The following is a 20844-nucleotide window of genomic DNA, read 5'->3' as shown; positions in this document are numbered from 1 at the left end:
CCTCCCCGTAGCAAACCGGTGTCGAGACTCGGCTTCTATAAAACGCGTAAAAGAGGCAGCTCATAAGAAAGGGCTCTGGGGACGGAGGGGAAAAAGGGGCAGGGGGATTATGGCGGGGGGGGGGGGTCCTAAGGGTGAATTCCCACCTGCCCCCCCCCACACTTTCCAGCACCCCTCTGGCACGGGAAACAGCAGCTCTGGATGAAGAGTGACAACACGGCACGGCGGGAAGGTTATTAATTCCTCTGGCCCTCGGGCGATCCATAGGCTCCCGGGACAAGGTAGAACCCCAAAATTAATAATTATACAAAAGAGAAGAAGCCTAATGCACGGGTGTTTCTTTCTGGCGAGCTGGGGGGGGTGGCGGGTGAGGAGATGAGGAGGAGGGAGGCGTCGAGGAGGGGGCGGAAGAGGTGGGGGGGGTGCTCGCTTATCTGTCGTTGAGCTGCGGGGAGTTTGTCCGCTCCTCCTCGTCCTCCTTGTCGTCCTTCATGCCTTTGAGTCGTTGGCGGGCGAAGTCTTCGAACACGATGTCGTCGTCACTAGCGGAAAAACAAGGGCTTTACCCGAGGGAGGGAGGGGGGACGCAACGGACGGGACAACGGGGACGAGTCCGGGACCCCGCAAGGCTGTCCCGGCTCCCGCATTATCAACCCGCTTTATTCCGGCAGCTCGGGGCCGGGGGGGCTCTTCCAACGCCATCCTTCAGCCAACCGCGTTTTTCACAGCTTTACCAATGCTTGCCCTCTGAGTGTCCCCCCCCAACCACCATCCCCCCCCCCCAAAAAAAAAATGCCCGGGTGCTTGCCCCGGGGAGAGTGGCAGCCCCGCGGCGAGCACCGCCAACACCTCTCAAACCCAACTTCTGCCAGCGCAAACGCAGAGACGGGGATTAACCCGGATGGGCGCAACGCATCCGCGGCATCGCCAGCCCTGGGGGGGGACGTACCCCCATCCCCAGGAACACCCCAACCCCACACCACACCCCCCCCCGCGAAGCACGATCCCGGTGGGCGCTTCCTTACTGCGGTTTCTCCTGGTTTTTGGCAAGCCATGCGGGGAGATGGCGAGGGAGGAGAGAAGAGAGAGGGGCACGGCATGCGTTAGGGGTTACGTGCCGGGGGGGGGGCGTTAGGCATGGCGTTAGCAGGGTTAAGGCGGGGGCGGGGGTGTGCCATGCAACCTCTGTAAGAGCTTCGTCTTCCCACCCAGGCTCCGGCGGGGGGTGGGGGGGGCGGTTGATATTTTTTAAGTCTCTTACTTTGTGTCAAGCTCTATCAGGTTGGTATCTATGGGCGCTTCGTTCTCTGGAACTGAACAGAAGCAGGGGGGTTAGTCACCGGGGTCGTCGTCACCGCCGTCCCCAAGGCTGGGTACGACCCCCCCCCCACCCCACCCCACCCCCCCGCAAGGTTTGGCTGCACCAGGATGATGGGGGCACCCCCAGAATTTTATCCCTGGGGCTTTTCTGCCCAGAAAAAACAGGGCTTGAAGGGACCCGAAAATCTCCATCGGGCACCACGCAGCCTCGCTGGCATGGAGGGGGGGGAGCGGGCTGACCCCTCTGACCCCCCCCCCCCCATCACCCCAAAGAGGGTCTGCGCCGCACCCAGGGTTGGGGGGGTGGGCGGTGTGTTGGACACTCACCATCCCGATGTGCCGGTTCCTCCTTGGGTTTGGGATGCATCAGCGTGAAGGGCAGCTCCACCGCCACGTCGCTGCAAGAGATGCCGGGGGGGGTGCAAAGCATGGGGCAAATTTGGGGGGGGGGGGGGGGGGGGGCAGTTAGAGCCACATCCCACATTTCAGCTGCAGGGGAGACCCCAAATTCGGGCCAAAAAAACTGTATTATCCTCCGCGTAGCCTCTTTACAGCCAGGGCGCGTCTTGCTGGAGCTGGACCCCGCGCTTTGGGATCAGCACAAACACCCCCTGCCCCGAGGGTGGTGGGGGCGGGGGGGTCAGCGGAGGCGAAAAATCGGCCTTTTAGCAGCAAAAAATCAGCCTTTTAGCAGCTTAGCGGCAGCTGGGAATGCAAATCCCCCGGGGTTTAGGCTGCGCCGTGTGAAGGGCGGCGGGGTCTGGGCCCCACCGGAGGGATGGAGGACGTGCGCCGAGTTTCCCAGTGCTCAGCGGGCACCGTGGCGGTGATGCGGGACGCCTCTCCTGCTCCCCACGCGCGTCACAGCGGGGCGGAAAGCACGTCGTTGCGTGGCGGCTCCAGCCCCGGTGTCCCCCCTCCCTGGGGAGGGACATGCGGGAACGTGGGACCCCGCGGGAGGGGACCGATTCAAGGATGGAGAGCGGGGAAGCCCCGGAGATTCTCCTCCCCACGGCCGGAGATGCTCAGCCCCGAGGAGCCACCTCCGTGCTCTGCCCAGTGTCCCCCGCAGCACCCACGGGTCCTTCTCACTCTGGGGTTGGGGGGGGGGGGGATGCAGAATCTGGCCCCCACCAGCATCCCCAGCCCCACAACGGCTCAGCCCCATCTCTGCGGGCCGCCTGGCTTTTGGCTTCAAGGTGACCCCAACGGCGGTGGCATCCTGAGGACGACGGGATGGGGGGGGGCAGCGGAGGGGACCGAGGGGTGCATCGGCGGGGGCGGGGGGGAGCGCTGCGGTGGCGATTTGGGGGTGTTGGGGGCGGGTGGCATGGGCATTACCTGGAGGCGAGGTCTCCCAGCAGGCTGGCGTGGGTCAAAAGAGACGACACGTTAGTCATGGCTCCCCAGGGACATGTGACCCCCCCACACCTTGTGTCCTCCCAACACCTTGTGTGTCGTCCCCCCCGCCCCCGCTGCCCGAGACCCAGGGGAGGTCTAGGGGGTGACAGACCCCATCACCTCCCACCACGGGAGGGCTGGAAGCGGGGCCCCGTCCTGCAAAAGGTGCTGCGGCACAGAGAAGGCGGGGGGCAGGGTTGTTGTAAGGATTAATGACCCCACCACCACCCCCCCGCCCCAGCCAATGGCCACCCTGGTGTCCCCAGAAAGTGCCACCGTGCCCAGAGCTGGGCTCTGCTGCAGCTTCTCCATCCCACCCCCACGGACCACGCAGCGTCCCAGGGGACACATACCGCGGCCGGGGTCCCAAGCCCAGAGGAAAGCAAGGGAAAAGGGGGGGGTGCAGCCCTGGGGGGGTCCCCAACACTCACCCTCCTCGGGACACCACCAGCTTCACCTTCACCTTGTAGGAGACGATGATGCCCAGGATCTCCTTGTTGGCTCCGTCTCTTAACCTTGGAGGAAGGGGCAGGGTGGGCATCAACAAGGGGATGTCCATGGGGACACCCCCCATCCTCTTCAAGGTCCCCCCACCGTGTCTCCTCCACCCCAAGCATCACTCCTGGAACGGGAGCTTGGATGCCCACCAGGGCTTGGTCCTCCCCCAAGTCCCCCCGCAACGCTGCGGGAGGGAGCAGGAGCCCCGGGGGGTGGTCGTGGGCTGGGGGCTCACAGTGTGCTGGAGGCCAGGTTGGTGTCCTCATGCTTGAGCTTGCCGTCCAGGGCCAGCCCCCGCTTCTCCCGGTTGTTGGCGAGGAAAGGGGTCAAGGTGTAGACTTTGCAGAACGTCGAGCTTGGGGCCACCATGTCACTGGGGATGATAGCCACCATCAGCCAGAGCCCCAGCACCCTCCCCCATCTCCAACAACGCCACGGGCCACCCTGGACATCTCCATCCCAGTCTGGAAAACATCTCTGTCCCAGGCCTGGTCTGGAGAACATCTCTGTCCCAGCCCCAGCACAGACGACATCTCCATCCCAGGACCAGCCTGGGGAACATCTCCATCCCAGGACCAGCTCAGAGAACATCTCCTTCTCAGAAGAAATTTGGAGGACATCTCCATCCCAGGACCAGCCTGGGGAACATCTCCATCCCAGCCCCAGCATAAAGGACATCTCCATCCCAGAAGCACCCTGGGGAACATCTCCATCCCAACCCCAGCCTAGAAAACATCTCCTTCTCAGGACCAGTTTGGAGGACATCTCCACCCACACCACAGCCTAGAGGACATTACCTCCCGAGGCCCAGCCTGGTGAACATCATCCCAACCCCAGCCCCGGCCCAGACATCTCCATCCTAGCCCCAGCCTGGTGAACATCTCCATCCCTACTCTTGACCCAACTCTTGACGCAGCAGACATCTGTCCCTGCCCCAGCCTGGAGTTCATCTCTGGCCAGGGGACACGGAGGGTGACGTCCGCCGTGATGCCATCAGAAAAGCATGCAAAACCCCACGCTTTTGGCAAAATGCCCACCAAAGAAGGCTCTGCATCTCCCCACTCCTCCCACCAGGACCTGCTGGCTGAACAGGACACCCCACTGCTTTGAAGGTGCTGCACTGTGGCAGGGGTCCTCCAAAGCTCCTCTGAGGTCTCCAGGGCCCCTCACCATGTCCCCGAGCAGCCGGTACTCACTCAGCATCCTCCACGGCCACCGGGCACTTGTACTGGGCGGTGTTGAAGAGGCAGATGTCGGCATACTGGCGCACTGGGGTGAGAGATGGAGAGATGGGGGTCAGGGAGGGTCCCCATGGGGACAGTGACGGCAGCCAGTGGGAACTAGGCCCCGCTCCTCACCTGAGATTTTGATCTTCTTCACCGTCTTGTTGGTGTTGTTGGTGACATGGACGTTGACGCTGATGGGCTCTCCATGGTAGTAGATCTGCAGGGAGCAAAGGAGGTGGGGGATGGTGAGGTCCCCGTCCTCACTGAGGTCACCCCACCGGTGTCCCCTCCCCAGTCCTCACCCACCTCCTTGTCCAGGGACGCCTCGAGGTGCAGCGGTTTGTCTGACATGAGGAACTGCCGGGTGGTCTCCGCCATGGGCTGGGGGCCGGGTCGCTCCGGCGCGTACTGGACCTTACGGATCACCAGACGCACTGAGTTCCTGGGGGGAGAGGAGAACCCAGCTTTCTTGGCCCGTTTTGGGTCAAATCTCTCTTTTCTTCTGGTATGCTACATCAAGAGAAGGATGGCGTGGGAGGTCCCGGCTGAATGCCCAGCTCGCCTGGGTTGCAAGGGGGCAGCCCCATGGCCGTGCCAGGCTGCCTACACGGCCCCATGTCATGGCAGGGCTGGGCTCCTTGCCTGCAACACAGCAGTGGACATCTCCATCCCAACCCTCAGATCATCTCTCACCCATCTCTACTCTGGAAAGCATCATCATCCTAGCTCCATCCTGGGGAATATCTCCATCCTGGAGATCATCTCCATCCCAGCCCCAGCCTGGAGGACATCTCCGTCCCAGCCCATCCAGAGGACATCTCTATCCCAGGCCCAGCCTGGAGGATATCGTCATCTCAGGCCCAGCCTGGAGGACATCTCTGTCCCAGCTCCAACCTGGTGAACATCATCAGCCCAACTCCAGCCCCAGCCTAGCAAACACCTCTGTCCCAGCCCCATTGTGGAGGCCATCTCCATTCCAGCCCCACCCTGGAGGACACCTCCATCCCATCCCCATCTCACCCACTGTGGGTAGCAAACTGGGATGACCCTTTCCCACTGATGGGTCGCAGCCCCTGCCAGCACCCCGAGGACGCTGCTCCCACCCGGGCTGGATGGATCCTCTCCACTCACCTCTTGTGGATTTTCTCCTCCAGGTTCTCCGCACAGAAAGCTTTGACCTCGTAGTCCACACCACAGGCCTGGAAACCAGGAGGGGGCAGAGAAGGAGGCAGAGAAACTCCTTTGCACCCCCACAAGAGATGACCCCAACTAACGGCCGTTCACCACCACCCCAGTGGCATGAGGATGGGGGGACAGAATCACAGACTGGCAGGGGCTGGAAGGGACCTCTGGAGACCATCCAGTCCAACCCCCTGCCAGAGCAGGGGCACCCAGAGCAGGTGGCACAGGAACGCGTCCAGGCGGGTTTGGAATGTCTCCAGAGATGGAGACTCCACCACCTCTCTGGGCAGCCTGTGCCAGGGCTCTGCCACTCTCACAGAAAAGAAGTTCCTCCTCATGTTTAGGTGGAACTTCCTATGCTCAAGTTTGTGCCCGTTACCTCTTGTCCTGTCACTGGGCACCACCGAAAAGAGCCTGGCCCCATCCTCCTGACACCCACCCATTAAGTATTTATAAGTGTTGATGAGATCCCCCCTCAGCCGTCTTTTTTCCAGACTGAAGAGACCCAAGTCCCTCAGCCTTTCTTCATCAGAGAGGTGTTCCAGTCCCCTCATCACCCTGGTAGCCCTTTGCTGTCCCCTCTCCAGCAGTTCCCTGTCCTTCTGGAACTGGGGAGGCCAGAACTGGACCCAGTGCTCCAGCTGTGGCCTCCCCAGGGCAGAGCAGAGGGGGAGGATGACCTCCCTCCACCTGCTGGCCACGCTCTTCTTGATGCCCCCCAGGAGACCATTTGCCTTCTTGGCCACCAGGGCACATGGCTGGCCCGTGGGCAGCTTGTTGCCCACCAGGACTCCCAGGTCCCTCTCTGCAGAGCTGCTCTCCAGCAGGTCAGCCCCAACCTGTCCTGGTGCGGGGGGTTGTTCCTCCCCAGGGGCAGGACCCTACACTTGCCCGTGTTGAACTCCATCGGGTTCCTCTCCACCCAACTCTCCACCTGCCCAGGTCTGGCTGGATGGTGGCACGGCCTTCTGGGGTGTCACCCATCCCCCACCCCCCCCCAGCTTGGTGTCAAATCCCACGGCCCAGGGTCCTTACCTTCCCCGTGTCCTCCGGCCCCGGCTGCAGCGTGACGGAGCAGGGCAGGTTGGGGGGGATCTGAAGGGGAAGAGGGGGGGAGTTAGCAGCAGGGTGGGGACCCCATTTCACGGTGTCTCCGGCATTTCCCCTTCCACCCGAACAGCCAGGAGGGACTTCCTCCTTTTCCTAATTACATTTCCTAACTGTGCCCTTTTCCGGATGGATTTCAACCCAAGTTTCCATCCCGAGCAGCAGCTCGGCTTCCCCACACCCGAACCCCGAAGGGTTACGAAAATCCCTGGCTTGGGGGTGTGAGGTTTTTTGGATTTTTTTTTTGTTGTTGTTGTTAATCTGGGGGATTTGGAGGAATTAAGATTGTTTCGCAGGGGCTCAGGGTTGTTCGCGAGCCCGCGGGGCTCAGCTGATGGCTCAAGCCTGGAAAATGCCACCAGGTGTCGTCCCCCCCCCCCCGCCCAGCTCAAGGAACGTACCCCATGCCTCAGTTTCCCCGCTGGAAGCTTTTTGCTCGTGACTTTTAAGCTCCACTAACAAAAGCTGAATTTTCTTCACGGGTGGCAGCATCTCACCCCCGACCACGACCCTATGGGGCCCAGAGGGGATGCCGATGTCCCCAAGGAGTTGGGGGTCACCGTCCCCTCCACCCATGGCCACCCTACCTCGAAGGTGAAGGGGTAGGCATGCTCGCCCAGCTTCTTGATCAGCCGTTCCTGCAGCCGTGTGAGGGGTTTCTTCTCCTCAGGGACCGGGGGAAAGGCCTGGGCGTTGGCCACAAAGAGGTCCTTGCGGAAGGTCAGCCCCAGCACGTCCAGGTCCTCGCGGCCGTAGCGGAAGGCGCAGGTCAAGGTCACGAAGACTGAGGAGGGTTACAAGGGGTGGAGGTTGGTGGTAGGGTGGCATCGTGGTAGGGTGGCATCATGGCGCGGTGGCATCATGGCGCGGTGGCATCATGGCATGGTGGCACCACGGCTTTGTGGCATCATGATGTGGTGGCATTATGGCGTGGTGGCATCATGGCATGGTGCCATCATGGCATGGTGGCATCATGACATGGCGGCATCATGGCATGGTGGCATCATGGCGTGGTGGCACCACGGCTTTGTGGCATCATGATGTGGTGGCATTATGGCATGGTGGCATCATGGCATGGTGCCATCATGGCATGGTGGCATCATGACATGGCGGCATCATGGCATGGTGGCATGATGACGTGGTGGCATTATGGCGTGGTGGTATCATTGCTTGGTGGCATTATGGCTTGGTGGCATCATGGCTTATCCTGGTCCCACCAGCAGCGGTGGCTCCCCAGAGGTGACATGGTGAGGAGATGGGGACACAGCCCAGGGACGAGCCAGATGCACCTTGGGGCACCCACTGCAGGACACCCATCCCCGGGGGGCTGGAAAATGTCACCCGAGGGCCCAGAGGTGCCACCACCGGGGCAGGACGGTACAGGGTGACCAGCTGTCCCCTGAGGGGTGCCACCTCCGTGTCCCCAGGCAGGAGGGACCCCGCAGGGAGCCGTTACCTTTTCTCTCCTTGAGGTACTCGGGATCCACCAGCACCACTCCGTCTGCAAGGGAACGCCGCAGGGTCAGGGGACACGGCAGGGACGGGGTGGGGACATGGCAGGGACGGGGTGGGGACACGCTGGCAAGGTGAGGGGGACACGCCAACAGGGTCAGGGGGACACGCTGAGAGGGTTAAGGGGATGTGGCAGCACCAGGGGATGTGCTAGCATAGCTGCGGGGCCGGGGGGGGGACAGGACATGCCAGCGGGGTGAAGGGGATGTGGCAGCAGGACCGGGGTGGGGGGGGACAACCAGCGGATGGGGACATCCCCGGAGCACCTCCCAGCGGCCCCCTGCCCCCCCAAAACCCCTTCCTCCTGCGGCCTCGAGCCACTCCACCCACCCCAGCACCTGTGTGTCCGTCCCCCCCCGCCCCGAGATTGTGTCGTCGTCGTCCCCACCCCGACCCCACGTACCCACGGGGTCCACCACGTCGATGTGATCCACGAAATCCCTCTTCCCCAGGTAGACGGTGAGCTGTGGGGAGGGACCAGGGTGGCGGGGGGTCAGGGATACCCCAGAGCCCTCCCCCCCACCACCAGGCTCCGAGCTCAGGGTGGGAGGTGTCCTGGGGTCCCCCCCACCCGGTCCCCACCCCCACCGTCCCCATGTGCCACCCCTATCACTGCGGCACCCAAAAGCCAGTGGCAGCCCAAAAAGCCTGGACCGCCCCCCACCCCCCCCTCCCAAAGACATTTGGGTCCAGGTGCAGCCCCAGCTGCGTCCCCCCCCCCGCCATGGGCTTGTCCCCGTGGGTCTTAGCGGTGGGGCAGGGCTGAGCCCCACAGCGTCACGCTCCCGGCTGTCTCCCGCTGGGGAAACTGAGGCACGGGGCGCAGGAGCGTCACCTAAGGGTGAGCGCAAGCACCCTCCCTGGGCGGAGAGGGACACCAGTTCCAAACTGGGAGCCAGCCCCGGTGGTGGTGCACGCTGCCACCGGCTGGGACGGTCACCGGGTCCTGAGACACCGAATGGGACTTGCCCCCCCGGCCCACCCCCAACCCTGCCGTGCCTCAGTTTCCCCTCCTGCTGGCGTGGCAGGACGCTCAGGCAGCTCGCAGGGCATCTCTGGGGTCTCTTAAGAGTCTGTGCGTGTCCCCCCCCCGGCTGTGATGGTGGGATTTGGGGGTGGTGGCCGGTGGGTCACCCCAAGAAGTACCATCTCCCCCCCACTCTCCCCCCACTGCCATCTCCCCGGCCGCCCCCTTACCTTCCCGTTGGGGCTGGCTTTCTTAAACACCCTGCAAAAGAGCAAAGGTGGGGGGGGGTGGGATTAGCGGCTGGGGCACCCACGGGTGCTGCGGGATGCGTTTGCACTGCGCCAGGGCAGCACCGGGCAGCTGACGGGACCGGATCCCCGTACGGCACGGGACCCACGGTGCCCGGCCCCATACAGCGCTGTGGGGCACAGACTGAAGGCACCCGACCCTGTAGAACACGGGGGGGCACAGAGACCCTATTCCTCGCCCCCTATGGCAGTGGGGAGCACAGATATTGCACCCCGACTCCGTAACGCAGCAGCAGCCCCAGCCCCGTGCCTCAGTTTCCCCCCACCCCAGGCGGCACGTTGGGGCTGGGAGGGGGCCGGATCCCTGCCCGCGGCACCGTTACGCCCGGGAGGAGTTTGACCCCTTGCTGCGGTCCCAGCGGCTCCGAGCCGGGGTGGGTCGGCCATGGGGGGGCTGCGCGTGCAAGGTGCCGGGTCCACGTCCGTGCAAGGCGCCGTGCGAAGGCCCTGCCACGCAAAGTGCCGTGCCAGGTGCCACGCAAAGTGCCGTGCCAGGTGCCATACCAGGTGCCGTGCAAAGGCCCCGCTGCGCGAAGCCAGGCTGTCTCCAGGCCAGGGACCAGCGTAGCAGAGGGGTAGCCCCTGGCACACGGCACAGACACCCCCCCCCCCCCCGCCCCAAGCACATGGCACAGCCCCCGGCACCCCCTACAGCCCCCTCAGCCCCACAGACAGCCCCCCTGCTACCTCATACAGCCCCCCAGCACATGGCACAGCCCCCCTGGCACAAAGCACAGCCCCCATACAGCACACTCTACAGCCTCCCCGGCCCCCCCATGCAGCCCCCCCGGCACCCCATACAGCCCCCTTGGCTCCTCATACAGCCCCCTGGCACCCTATACAGACCGCATACAGCACACTATACAGCCCCCCCAGTTCCCCATACAGCCCCCTTGGCTCCACATACAGCCCCCCGGCACCCCATACGTCCCCCTGGTACACGGCACAGCCCCCCCCGGCACCCCATACAGCCCCAAAACCCCTCCGCGAGATCCCACAGGGGAAGGACGTGGGTCCAACACCCCACCGAGGTGATGTGAGTGCTGGGAAAGTTGGAGCATCCCCGGTCCCCCCCGCTGCAGGCAGGGACAGGCAGGGAGGAGGCAGGGACAGGCAGGGACGGGCAGGGAGAGGGCAGGGACGGGCAGGGACAAGCAAGGAGGAGGCAGGGAGGAGGCAGGGATGGGCAGGGAGAGGGCAGGAGGAGGCAGGGAGAAGGCAGGAGGAGGCAGGGACAAGCAAGGAGGAGGCAGGGAGGAGGCAGGGATGGGCAGGGAGAAGGCAGCGGCAGGCAGGGAGAAGGCAGGGACAGGCAGGGCTCCCTCGCCCGGCGCTGCCTGCTTTCGGCGGCTGCTCAGAGCCTGCCCTGGCCCGAAGCCACCCGTAATGGGCTCTCCGCGGATAATCCCTCCGCGCCTTTAAATTCCATTAAAACCATCCGGGAAGATTAGCGCCGGGGCGGCTTCGGGAGCCGGGAAAAACAATTCCCGAGGCGGCTGCTGGGCTCTGCCGAAACCGACCCTCGTCCCATGGCCAAGAGGAGCTGCCTGCATCCCTGCCTGCATCCCTGCCTGCACCCTGCTGCCTGCATCCCCTGCTTGCACCCCGCTGCCTGCATCCCCTGCTTGCACCCCACTGCCTGCATCCCCTGCTTGCACCCCGCTGCCTGCATCTGCCTGCACCCAGCTGCCTGCACCCCGCTGCCTGCACCTGCCTGCACCCTTCCAGCGAGGGAAGGAAACCGGAGCCAGGTCCAAGGGACGGTGCCCGGGATGGGGGTGACCGCAGCCTTGGTGACAGGGTGGGACACGGTGGCAGCGTCCCAGCGTGCTGGGGGACACGCGGGCACATGCCAGGGAGGGACCTGGCACAGCCACCACCGCTGGCTCGGTCCCCACACCGGGCGCAGCCTTGATGGGAGCATCCGGGGACCTGCTGCGTGTGCCAGGGTGTCCCTTGTCCCCATGCCCATGTGCCTGGGCCATCCTGACAACTACAGCAGGGTCACCCTCACCCCTGTGCCAGGGTGACGGTCACCTCTGGGCCTGGGGGCTGGGGGGACCCTCAGCCATGCCCATGTGCCATTCTGACCCTCAGTCGCGTGCCCAGGGGCCACAATGGCCCTCACCCCCATGTCCCCATGCCTGGGTGACCCTCACAGCCATGCTGGGGTGACCCTCACCCCCGTGCCCATGTGCCAGGATGACCCTCAGCCCTGTGCCCGTGCGTTGGGGTGACCCTCACCCCCATGTCCACAAGCCAGGGTGACTGTCACCTCTGAGCCTGGGTGCTGGGGTGACCCCCACCACTGTGCCCGTATGCCTTGGCGACCCTCAGCCATGCCCACGTGCCATGGTGACCCTCAACCTGTGCCCACGTGCCGGGGTGACCCTCAGCCATGCCCACGTGCCATTCTGACCCTCAGCCGTCTGCCCACGTGCCACAAGGACCCTCACCCTTATGTCCCCATGCCTGGGTGACCCTCACCCCCATGTCCCCATGCCTGGGTGACCCACACAGCCATGCTGGGGTGACCCTCACCCCCGTGCCCATGTGCCAGGATGACCTTCACCCCTGTGCCCACGCGTTGGGGTGACCCTCCATCCCATGTCCACAAGCCAGGGTGACTGTCACCTCTGAGCCTGGGTGCTAGGGTGATCCCCACCCCTGCGCTCACGTGCCAGGGTGACTCTCAACCCCATGCCCACGTGCCATGGTGACCCTCAGCCCCGTACCAGGGTGACCCTCAGCCCCGTGCCCACGCACCAGGGTGGGCATCACCCCCATCCTTGCATGCCATGGTGGCCCTCACCCCTGTGCCCATGTGCCAGGGTGACCCTCGTCCCCATGCCCACATGCCTGGTGACCCTCAACCTGTGCCCACAGACCAGGGTGACCCTCAGCCGCGTGCCCACGTGCCACAATGTCCCTCACCCCCATGTCCCCATGCCTGGGTGACCCTCACCCCTGTGCCCATGTGCCAGGGTGACCCTCACCCACATGTAGCCCTGGCAGGAGGGACAGCAGTGCCGGGAGCGCTCCCCAGTGCCACCAAGCCCCAGCACCGGCCTCACTGGCCCAGCCCAGTGCCAGCGCTTGCCATGGCACAGCCCTGGGCTATGGAGGGACATCCAACCCCCTGCTCCCACTGTGCCGTGTCACTCAGCAGCCATCACCGCCAGCTCCCTGGGGACCCGAGCACCCCCATGGGGAAAAGGCGTGGGGAAAAAGGGGGTTGCTAAAATCCAGCGTTTCCTGCGAGTGAAAACACCCGGTTCTGTCAGGAAAGGGCCCTTCCTTCATCTGCTTCCAGCCCAGCTCCCATGGGTGGGAGGAGGAGGAGGAGGAGGAGGGCAGGGTGCTGAGCAGGGCTGGAGGAAGGCAGGGTGCTGAGCTGCTCCGCCAAACCCCCGGCATCACCCACCCCAGAAGCAGGAAGATGCTCCTCAGCCCGCTCGCCTTGCTGTGCCTCAGTTTCCCCACGTCCCCTGCTGCGGAAAAAAAGGTGGGAGTTACACCTGGAGAGGGCACAGGGAGAGCGCATGGACACCCCGGCGTCGAAAACCAGTGAGCAGAGGACATCGGGTCCCCCCAGGCCCCGGCAGGGCCCGTGGCGGGGGGGGGGGGGCGCAGCACAAATGTCCCCACATCCCCATGTCCCAACGGCCCTGCGTCCCTGTGTCCCAGCATCGCTGCATCCCTGTATCCCCGTATCGCTGCGCCCCTGCATCCCCACATCTCTGCATCCCTGTGTCCCTGCATCCCCACGTCTCTGCACCCTTGTCCCTGCATCCCTGTGTCCCTGTATCCCTGCCTCCCTGTGTCCCCACATCCCTGCATCTTTGCATCCCTGTGTCCCTGCATCTTTGCATCCCTGTGTCCCTGCATCCCCGCATCTCTACATCCCTGTGTCCCCACATCCCCATGTCTTTGCATCCCTGTGTCTCCGCATCCCCACATCTGTGTCCCTGCATCCCTGCGTCCCCACGTCTCTGCACCCTTGTCCCCGCATCCCTGTGTCCCCGCATCCCTACATCCCTGTGTCCCTGCATCTCTACATCCTTATGTCTCTACATCGTTATGTCCCTACATCCTTGCATCCCTGCCTCCCTGTATCCCCACATCTCTGCATCCCTGTGTCATTGCATCCCTGTGTTCCTGCATCCCTGCATCTTTGCATCCCTGTGTCCCTGTATCCCACCCCTCAGACCCACGGGGCCCAGCCTGGCCTGCCCGAGCTCTGGCCAGGGACCGCAGCAGGATCGGGTCCGGCCATGGGGCGGCTGCCAAGGGGGGACCCGGGGGCGGGGGACCTGGAGGGGACCCAGCCTGTGCCACCACACTTATTCCCCTGCCCCTAGATGAGCCCCAGGGTTTGCTGCCACCGCGGTCCCCGGGGTCAGAGCCGGCGTTAACGAGAACGCTGCTGCGGCTTAATTAATTGGGGGGGGGGGGGGGAATAAAGGGTTAATCAGGGAAGGGCATGGCACCATTATTCAGCATTTCCCCTTCCCCACAATTAATTAATTAATCGGTTTTTAAGGCCAAGGGGTGAGCGAGGCATCCAGTCGGGGATGGGGGGGGGAGTGATGCCACCCACCCCCCCGCCCCGAGAGCCCGCAGGAGCCCCACAGAACCCTGTGCTATGGGTGCAGAAGCCTGGGGTGCCCCACAGTATGGGTGAAGGAGCCCCACACAGCCCCACAGCGGGGGGGCAGAAGCCTGGGGTGACCCCCACGCCATGGGGACAGGAGCCCCACAGAGCCCGAGAGCCACTTCGCCCCACACCATGAGTGCAGGAGCCCTACACACCCCATGCTATGGGTGCAGGAGCCCCATAGAACCCCACACCATGGGTGCAGGAGCCCCATAACAGCCCCACACAGCCCAAAACCCACATGGCCCCGTGCTATGGGTGCAGGAGCCCCATAGAGCCCTGCACACCCCCACGCTGTGGGTGCAGAAGCCCCATAGAGCCCCACACTATGGGTGCAGGAGCCCCATTAGAGTCCCACACAGCCAAAGACCCACATGGCTCCATGCTATGGGTGCAGGAGCCCTGTAGAGCCCCACAGCACGGGTGTAGGAGCCCCACACCCCCATGCCATGGGTGCAGAAGCCCCACACACTCCCACGCTATGGGTGCAGGAGCCCTATAGAGCCCCACAGCACGGGTGCAGGAGCCCGGGCTGCCCCCTAAACACCTCCACGGACGCCCATCCCTCCATCCAGCCCCATTCCAAAGCCCCCACGGGAGCAGGGCAGGGACAGGCGGGGACACGGTGGCCCCTGGATGCCGGCGGGGTTGCCGGGGGGCGGGGGGGACACACGGGACCCTCGTCCCTCACCCCTTGCCACTGCCGGATCCGGAGGGAGGGAAGGAGGAAGCGCGGAGCCTTCCCTCCCCCTCCAGCCCTTCCTGGTGGCGAAAGGCAGGAAACCACCACCGCTGCTGCCCATGGGTCATTGCCAACCCCCACGCCATGGGTCTGCAGCCCCACTGCCCCCCCCTCACCCACGAGCCCCCCCCCAACATGCTCTTTGCCTTGGTACTCTCCATCCAGTACCTTAATGAGCTCGTTAGCCACACGTCGGGGGGTTAATGAGCTTTATTTGCTGGCTGATAATTGAGTAGGGTCCCTTTCGATCTCCCCGGGGGGCAGATTTATGAGGATTTGATTTATGTGTCGTCGTCGTCCCCCCCCACACCCCGGGGACACGGGAGCGGGGGGTGACGGCCACCGCCAGCCATGGATGGCCTTTGGATCTGGGGTTCCGGGGTTTTGACGGGTTTCTCCCCGCTAACGAGGCCGGCAGGCAGCTGGAATTAGCCAGCGGCGCGTTAGAAGGGAGCTGCGGGGATGACGGAGCCGCCGGGATAACGGAGCCGCTGGCAACCACATCACCCACTCCAGCGGGAACCCCCTGCGGCGGCGGCTGGTGGCTCCCGGCCAGCCCCGCCGGGATGAGCCCGCAGCAGCCGGCTGGCCGATCCCTAAAGCTGGAGCAGCCCACGGGCCGAACGCTGCATCCCGCATCCCCGCTGCATCCCTGCATCACATCCCCGCTGCATCCTTGCATCCCACATCCCCCCATCCCCATGCATCCTGCATTCCTATGGTATCCCTGCATCCCGCATCCCCGCTGCATCCCTGCATCACATCCCCGCTGCATCCTTGCATCCTCATGCATCCTTGCATCCTCATGCATCCCTGCATCCCACATCCCCCCATCCCCATGCATCCTGCGCTCCCATGGTATCCCTGCATCCTGCATCCCCACTGCATCCCTGCATCCCGCATCCCCACTGCATCTCCGCATCTCCCCATCCCCGCTGCATCCTTGCATACCCACTGCATCCCTGCATCTCGCATCCCAGCTGTATTCCTGCATCCCACATCCCCATTATATCCCTGCAGCATGCCTGTATCCCGCATCCCTACTGCATCCTCGCATCCCGCATTCCCATTGCATCCCTGCATCATCCCTGCATCCCTGCTGTATCCCTGCATCCCACATCCCCACTGCATCCCTGCATCTCCGCTGCATCTTGCATCCCATATCCCCACTGCATCCCGCATCCCCCATCCCCACTGCACCCTGCATCTCTATTGCATCCCTGCATTCCACATCCCCGCTGCATCCCCGCATCCCACATCCCCACTGGATCCCTGTATCCTCACTGCATCCCGCATTCCCATTGCATGCCTGCATCCCCACATCCCTGCTGCATCCCCGCATCCTGGCTGCATCGCTGCATCCTTGCATCCCCACTGCATCCCTGCATCTCTCATCCCTACTGCATCCCACATCTCAGTTGCATCCCAGCTGCATCCCGGCATCCCCTGCCAGGCTCGACAGCAGCATCCCCCGGCCGGGTGGGAGCTTCGCCGGTTCCCTTGGCAAGGAAAGGCCTTGGCAGTGGGACGCGGGATGTGGCTGGATCCTGCCAGAGTTTGTTCTCCAAACCCCATGCAGGAAACGGGAGTCTCCCCTCCCGGGCCACCTTCCAAGGCTCTTCCCAGCGGAGATCCCTGCCCCGCTCCCGGAGCCTCCGGCTTCATCCGGAGGGATGCGGGGGATGCCGGGAGGATGCTGCGAGAGGGGCAGGATGGGCCCGTGGGGCCGGGGGAAGGGGTGGGCTCTGCCATACTGGGACCACCACGGCGCTTCCCCAGTCGCTCCAGTTGATCACTGGGAAAACCCCCCCTCCCTGCTGTGTCTCAAACCGCGGGCCACCTGCCAAGCATCCCACTGGCCCACGGAGGCCACCCAGAAGCCACCCTGCCTGGGTGCTGGCGGGGGGGGGATGGGGGAGCTGGGGGGGGTGATGGATTTTTTTTTGGAGAAGCTGCAAATAATTAGGGCATGTGTTGGGCTGGGGAGGACCGAGACACCCCCCCACCCCAGCACCAAACCCTGCGGGGGGGGAGCACCCAGGGCCCCGCCAGGAGCAGGGTGACCCCAAACGTCACCACACCCAGGATGGTCGGACGTGGGGCAGTGACACCTCCCCCCCCCCCCCCAAAAAAAAAAAAAGTGGGGTGGCCCCACGCGGGCACTGGCGGAATCGGCACAAATGATGCTTTTGGGGTACCCAACGGTCCACAGCCGAACACCCCCCCCCCCAGTCCCTCTCTGGTGGATCCAGGATGAATCCAAGAGGATTTGGGGCTAAAAGGGAGATGGGGGGGGGGGACTTGAAAGCCTAACTCCCGCCGCACACCCCCCCCCCGGCTCCCTCCGTACGCGCTGCGTGGGCAGGGAGACGATCAGCTCCTGCCTCCCGCGGTGGCTGCCAGCCCATGGGCTCGCCCGCGCCCCTCCCCGCGCACCCAAAAATCCCCCCCCGAGGTGTGGGGGGGGACACCCAATGGGTGCTCCAGCCCCACAGTCCAAAAGTGGGGGGTTTCCTCCCTCCCCAACCCCTCGATTCTGGGGGGCTCCTCGCCTGCTCTGGGGGTGCCAGGCGACGGTTGGCGAGAATTTGGGATGCTGAGCCGGGGGGATGCGGGTGCTGGTGGCCATGGCGGTCCCCCCGACACCAACACCCCACCCCAGTGCTGGGGGGGGGGTCAGCGGGAGCCCCCAAATCCCATCCTGCCACCCCAAAACGCCACGGGGTTTCTGGAAGGTTCTGCCCAAAGCGGGGCCGGACCCCCAGTTCCCCCTCTCCTGCTGTGGGGCACGGCGGTGGCATCGCCCGCACTGGGGACACCCAGCCCCAAAACCCATGCTGGGGGGGACCAAGGGGAGGGTAACGCCACCCCCCCACCTGCCCGCCGGTTTTGGGGGGCGAGTGGGAGCGCCCCTCATTACTTGGGCCTAATTAATGAATGACGGGGAGCGTTAACCCCTTGGCCACCCTGCGGTGACAGCCAGGGGGTGTCACAGGAGGGGGTGTCACGGGAGACACCCCCAGACACCCCCATGCATGGGCTGGCGGGGAGGGCGAGGGGTGGCTTTCCCGAGGTGGGCACAGCGGCGGGTCCATGGATTCGCCCCTGGGAAACGCCAGGTGGGGGGAGTCCCCCGTCCCCACGGCACTGGGGTCCCCGGAGGGGTGACAGCCACGGGAGCAGGACGTCGTGCGCCGTCATCGTCCCCACATGCGCCCTGCCACCCCCCAAAGGCCACGAGGCGGGGGCCAGGGCCTGGGCCCCCGCGGTTGCTCCAGGCTCCCACCCCTGTCACCAGCGGGAAGAGCCGGGGTGACCCTCCCACCCCCCCCCCACGCCCCCCCCCCAAAAACCATCCAGGCTCCGGACGGGGTGGGAAGAGAGATGTAACGCTGCCAGCACCGCACTCGGACCCACAGCGGGGCTGTGGGGCAGGCAGGGGGCAGGCAGGCTGTGGGCAGCGGTGAGGGCAGGGCACAGCCTGGGGTGAGGGCAGGGTGTGGGCAGCAGTGAGGGCAGGGGGCAGGCAGGGTGTGGGCAGCAGTGAGGGCAGGGGGCAGGCAGGGTGTGGGCAGGATGCAGAGGGGCGTGGGCAGGATGCAGGCAGCGGTGAGGGCAGGGAGCAGGCAGGGTGCAAACATGGGGGCAGGCAGGGGGGTGCAGGCAGGGGGCAGAAACAGGTGTGGGCAGGGAGCAGGCAGGGTGAAGGCCGGGAGCAGGCAGGGGGTCAGACAGGGTGCAGGCAGGGCTGTGGGCCGGGGTGCAGGCAGGGTGTGCAAGTAGGATGAGGGCAGGGAGCAGGCAGGAGTGCAGGCAGGGGGGCAGACAGGATGCAGGCAGGGGTGAAGGTAAGGGGGCAGACAGGGTGCAAGCAGGGCTGTGGGCAGGGCGGCAGGCAGGGTGTGCAGGCAGGATGAGGGCAGGGAGCAGGCAGGGGTGAGGGCAGGGTGTGCAGGCAGGGAGCAGGCAGGGGTGCGAGCAGGGTGCAAGACATGGCTGTGGGCAAGGGGCTGCAGGCAGGGTGCAGGCAGGGTGAGGGCAGGGGGGTAGACAAGCTGCAGGCAGGGCTGTGGGCAGGGGTGCAGGCAGGGGGGCAGACGAGGGCAGAAGAGGTGTGGGCAGGGGGGCAGGCGGGGTGTAGGCAGGGTGAGGGCAGGGTGCAGGCAGGGGTGAGGGCAGGGGGGCAGGCAGGGTGAGGCAAGGAGCAGGCAGGGTGCAGGCAGGGGGGTCAAGACCTGCTCCCCAAGGCCCCCCCCACGTCCCCCTGGACCCCACCGGCCTCAAGCCCCGGGCCCGGCTGCAGACCCGCCCCCAACACCGAGGGGACCCGGGTGGCGACCCAGGGGACCCCCCCCCGCCAGCCCCGGGCAGCGGTGGCGAGATGTTGTACATCCCCCCCACCACCACCACCACCCCCCAACTTCTCCCGGGGGGGGTGGGCAGCCCCGGAGGGCTCGGTACCGGCAGCGCCGAGACGGGCAGTGGAGGCGTTCCGGGATCCCCCACCCCCACCCCCTCCGCCATCCCCGGGGCTGCCACCCCTGGGATGTCCCCGTGTCCCCCCTCCCCGCGGTCTCCAAACTCACCGGGTGCCTTTGTCTCCCATGGCCCCGCCGATCCTCCGGGGCGGCTCAACCGGGAAGCGCCGGGCGGGCTTGGAAAATTACTGGCTGGATGGCGGAGGGGAAAGGCGGCGGCGGGGCGGGCTCTGGGCTCGGTACGGCCCGGTACGGCCCGGTAAGGCTCCCTGCGGCTCCCTATAGACCCGCCCGGTACGGGTCGGTACGGCCCGGTGCGATCCGGTAGGGCTCAATGTGGCTCGGTACCGCCCGGTAAAGCCCGGTAGGGCTCGGTATGGCCCGGTAAGGCTCCGTAAGGCTCGGTACGATACGGCTCGGTAATGCACGAACCGGGTCGGTGCAGCCCGATACAGCTCCGTACGGCGCGGTCCGGTCCGGTAGGGCTCGGTATGTCCCGGTAGGGCTCGTCCCGGCCCGTCTGGGCTCCGTTGCGGGCGCTGCCGAGCGCAGCCCCGCGGCGCCGCCGCTGCCGCCGCCGCCGCCGCCTCCGCCCGCCCCCGAGCGGCCCCGGGGCGGGGGGCGGTGGCACCAGCGGGGCCACACGCGGCGGAGGGGAAGGGGCGGGGGGGGGGGGGGGACCGGCAGGGGGGAGGGGGGGGGGCGGACCGGGGAACCGGGGGGGTGGTGATGGGGGGGGGGGGGGGGGGGGGCGGGTGTGTGTGTGTGTGTGTGTGTGTGTGTGCACCGCCCTGCGCGCGCGCGGGGCCGCGGGAGGGGGAGGTGCGCCCCCCCGCGCATGCACGCGCAGTTGCACGAGGGGAGGGAGGGGTCGTGTGTGTGTGTGCGTGTGTGTGTGTCCCGTGTGCACACGCGTGTGAACACACGCACGTGAACACGCACGTGCGCGCACACACGTGAACACACGAGCACACACAAACATGTGAACACACACGAAGACACGCGCGCGTGAACACACGCGTGAAGAAACACGCGTGAACACACACGTGTGAACACAGAAAGACACACAGGTGCACACACACATATGAACACACACGCGAACACACACACGTGCACACACGGGAACACTAGCACATGTGAACACACAAACACACACGTGTGAACACGCACCTGTGAACACACAAAGACCCACAAACACACATGCGCGCACGTGCGCACACACGCGTGAATACACGCGCACACACATGAACACACATGTGCGCGCACACACACACGCACACACACGAGCACTCACACGTGAACACACACGTGCAAACACGCCCCCGCTGCGCGTGCATCCTACGTGCGAACACCCCCCCCCATGTGTACACGCCCCCCCCGTGTGTAAACACCCCCATGTGTACACACACCCCCGTGTGTAAACACACCCCCCCATCTGCACGCTCA

General features: G+C 65.2%; 1 protein-coding gene across 1 annotated transcript; it reads right to left on the bottom strand.

The window, feature by feature from the left end:
* Positions 1 to 421: 421 nt before the first annotated feature.
* On the bottom strand, positions 422 to 19993 carry ARRB1 (arrestin beta 1). Its single transcript, XM_074572221.1, has 16 exons — positions 19507 to 19993; positions 9444 to 9474; positions 8650 to 8710; positions 8191 to 8235; positions 7322 to 7518; positions 6663 to 6722; positions 5577 to 5644; positions 4752 to 4887; positions 4578 to 4662; positions 4416 to 4488; positions 3455 to 3592; positions 3153 to 3236; positions 2662 to 2685; positions 1648 to 1718; positions 1262 to 1313; positions 422 to 542 (listed from the first exon to the last, which is right to left on the bottom strand). The coding sequence occupies exons 1-16, from the start codon at positions 19524 to 19526 to the stop codon at positions 431 to 433; spliced, it is 1257 nt and encodes a 418-aa protein (XP_074428322.1). The 5' UTR covers positions 19527 to 19993; the 3' UTR covers positions 422 to 430.
* Positions 19994 to 20844: the final 851 nt, after the last annotated feature.

Source organism: Larus michahellis, chromosome 1 (assembly GCF_964199755.1).
Source record: "Larus michahellis chromosome 1, bLarMic1.1, whole genome shotgun sequence".
In the NCBI taxonomy this organism is placed as follows: domain Eukaryota; kingdom Metazoa; phylum Chordata; class Aves; order Charadriiformes; family Laridae; genus Larus; species Larus michahellis.
The sequence above is the reverse complement of the archived record's forward strand: the minus strand, read 5'-3'. Positions and strand labels throughout refer to the sequence as shown.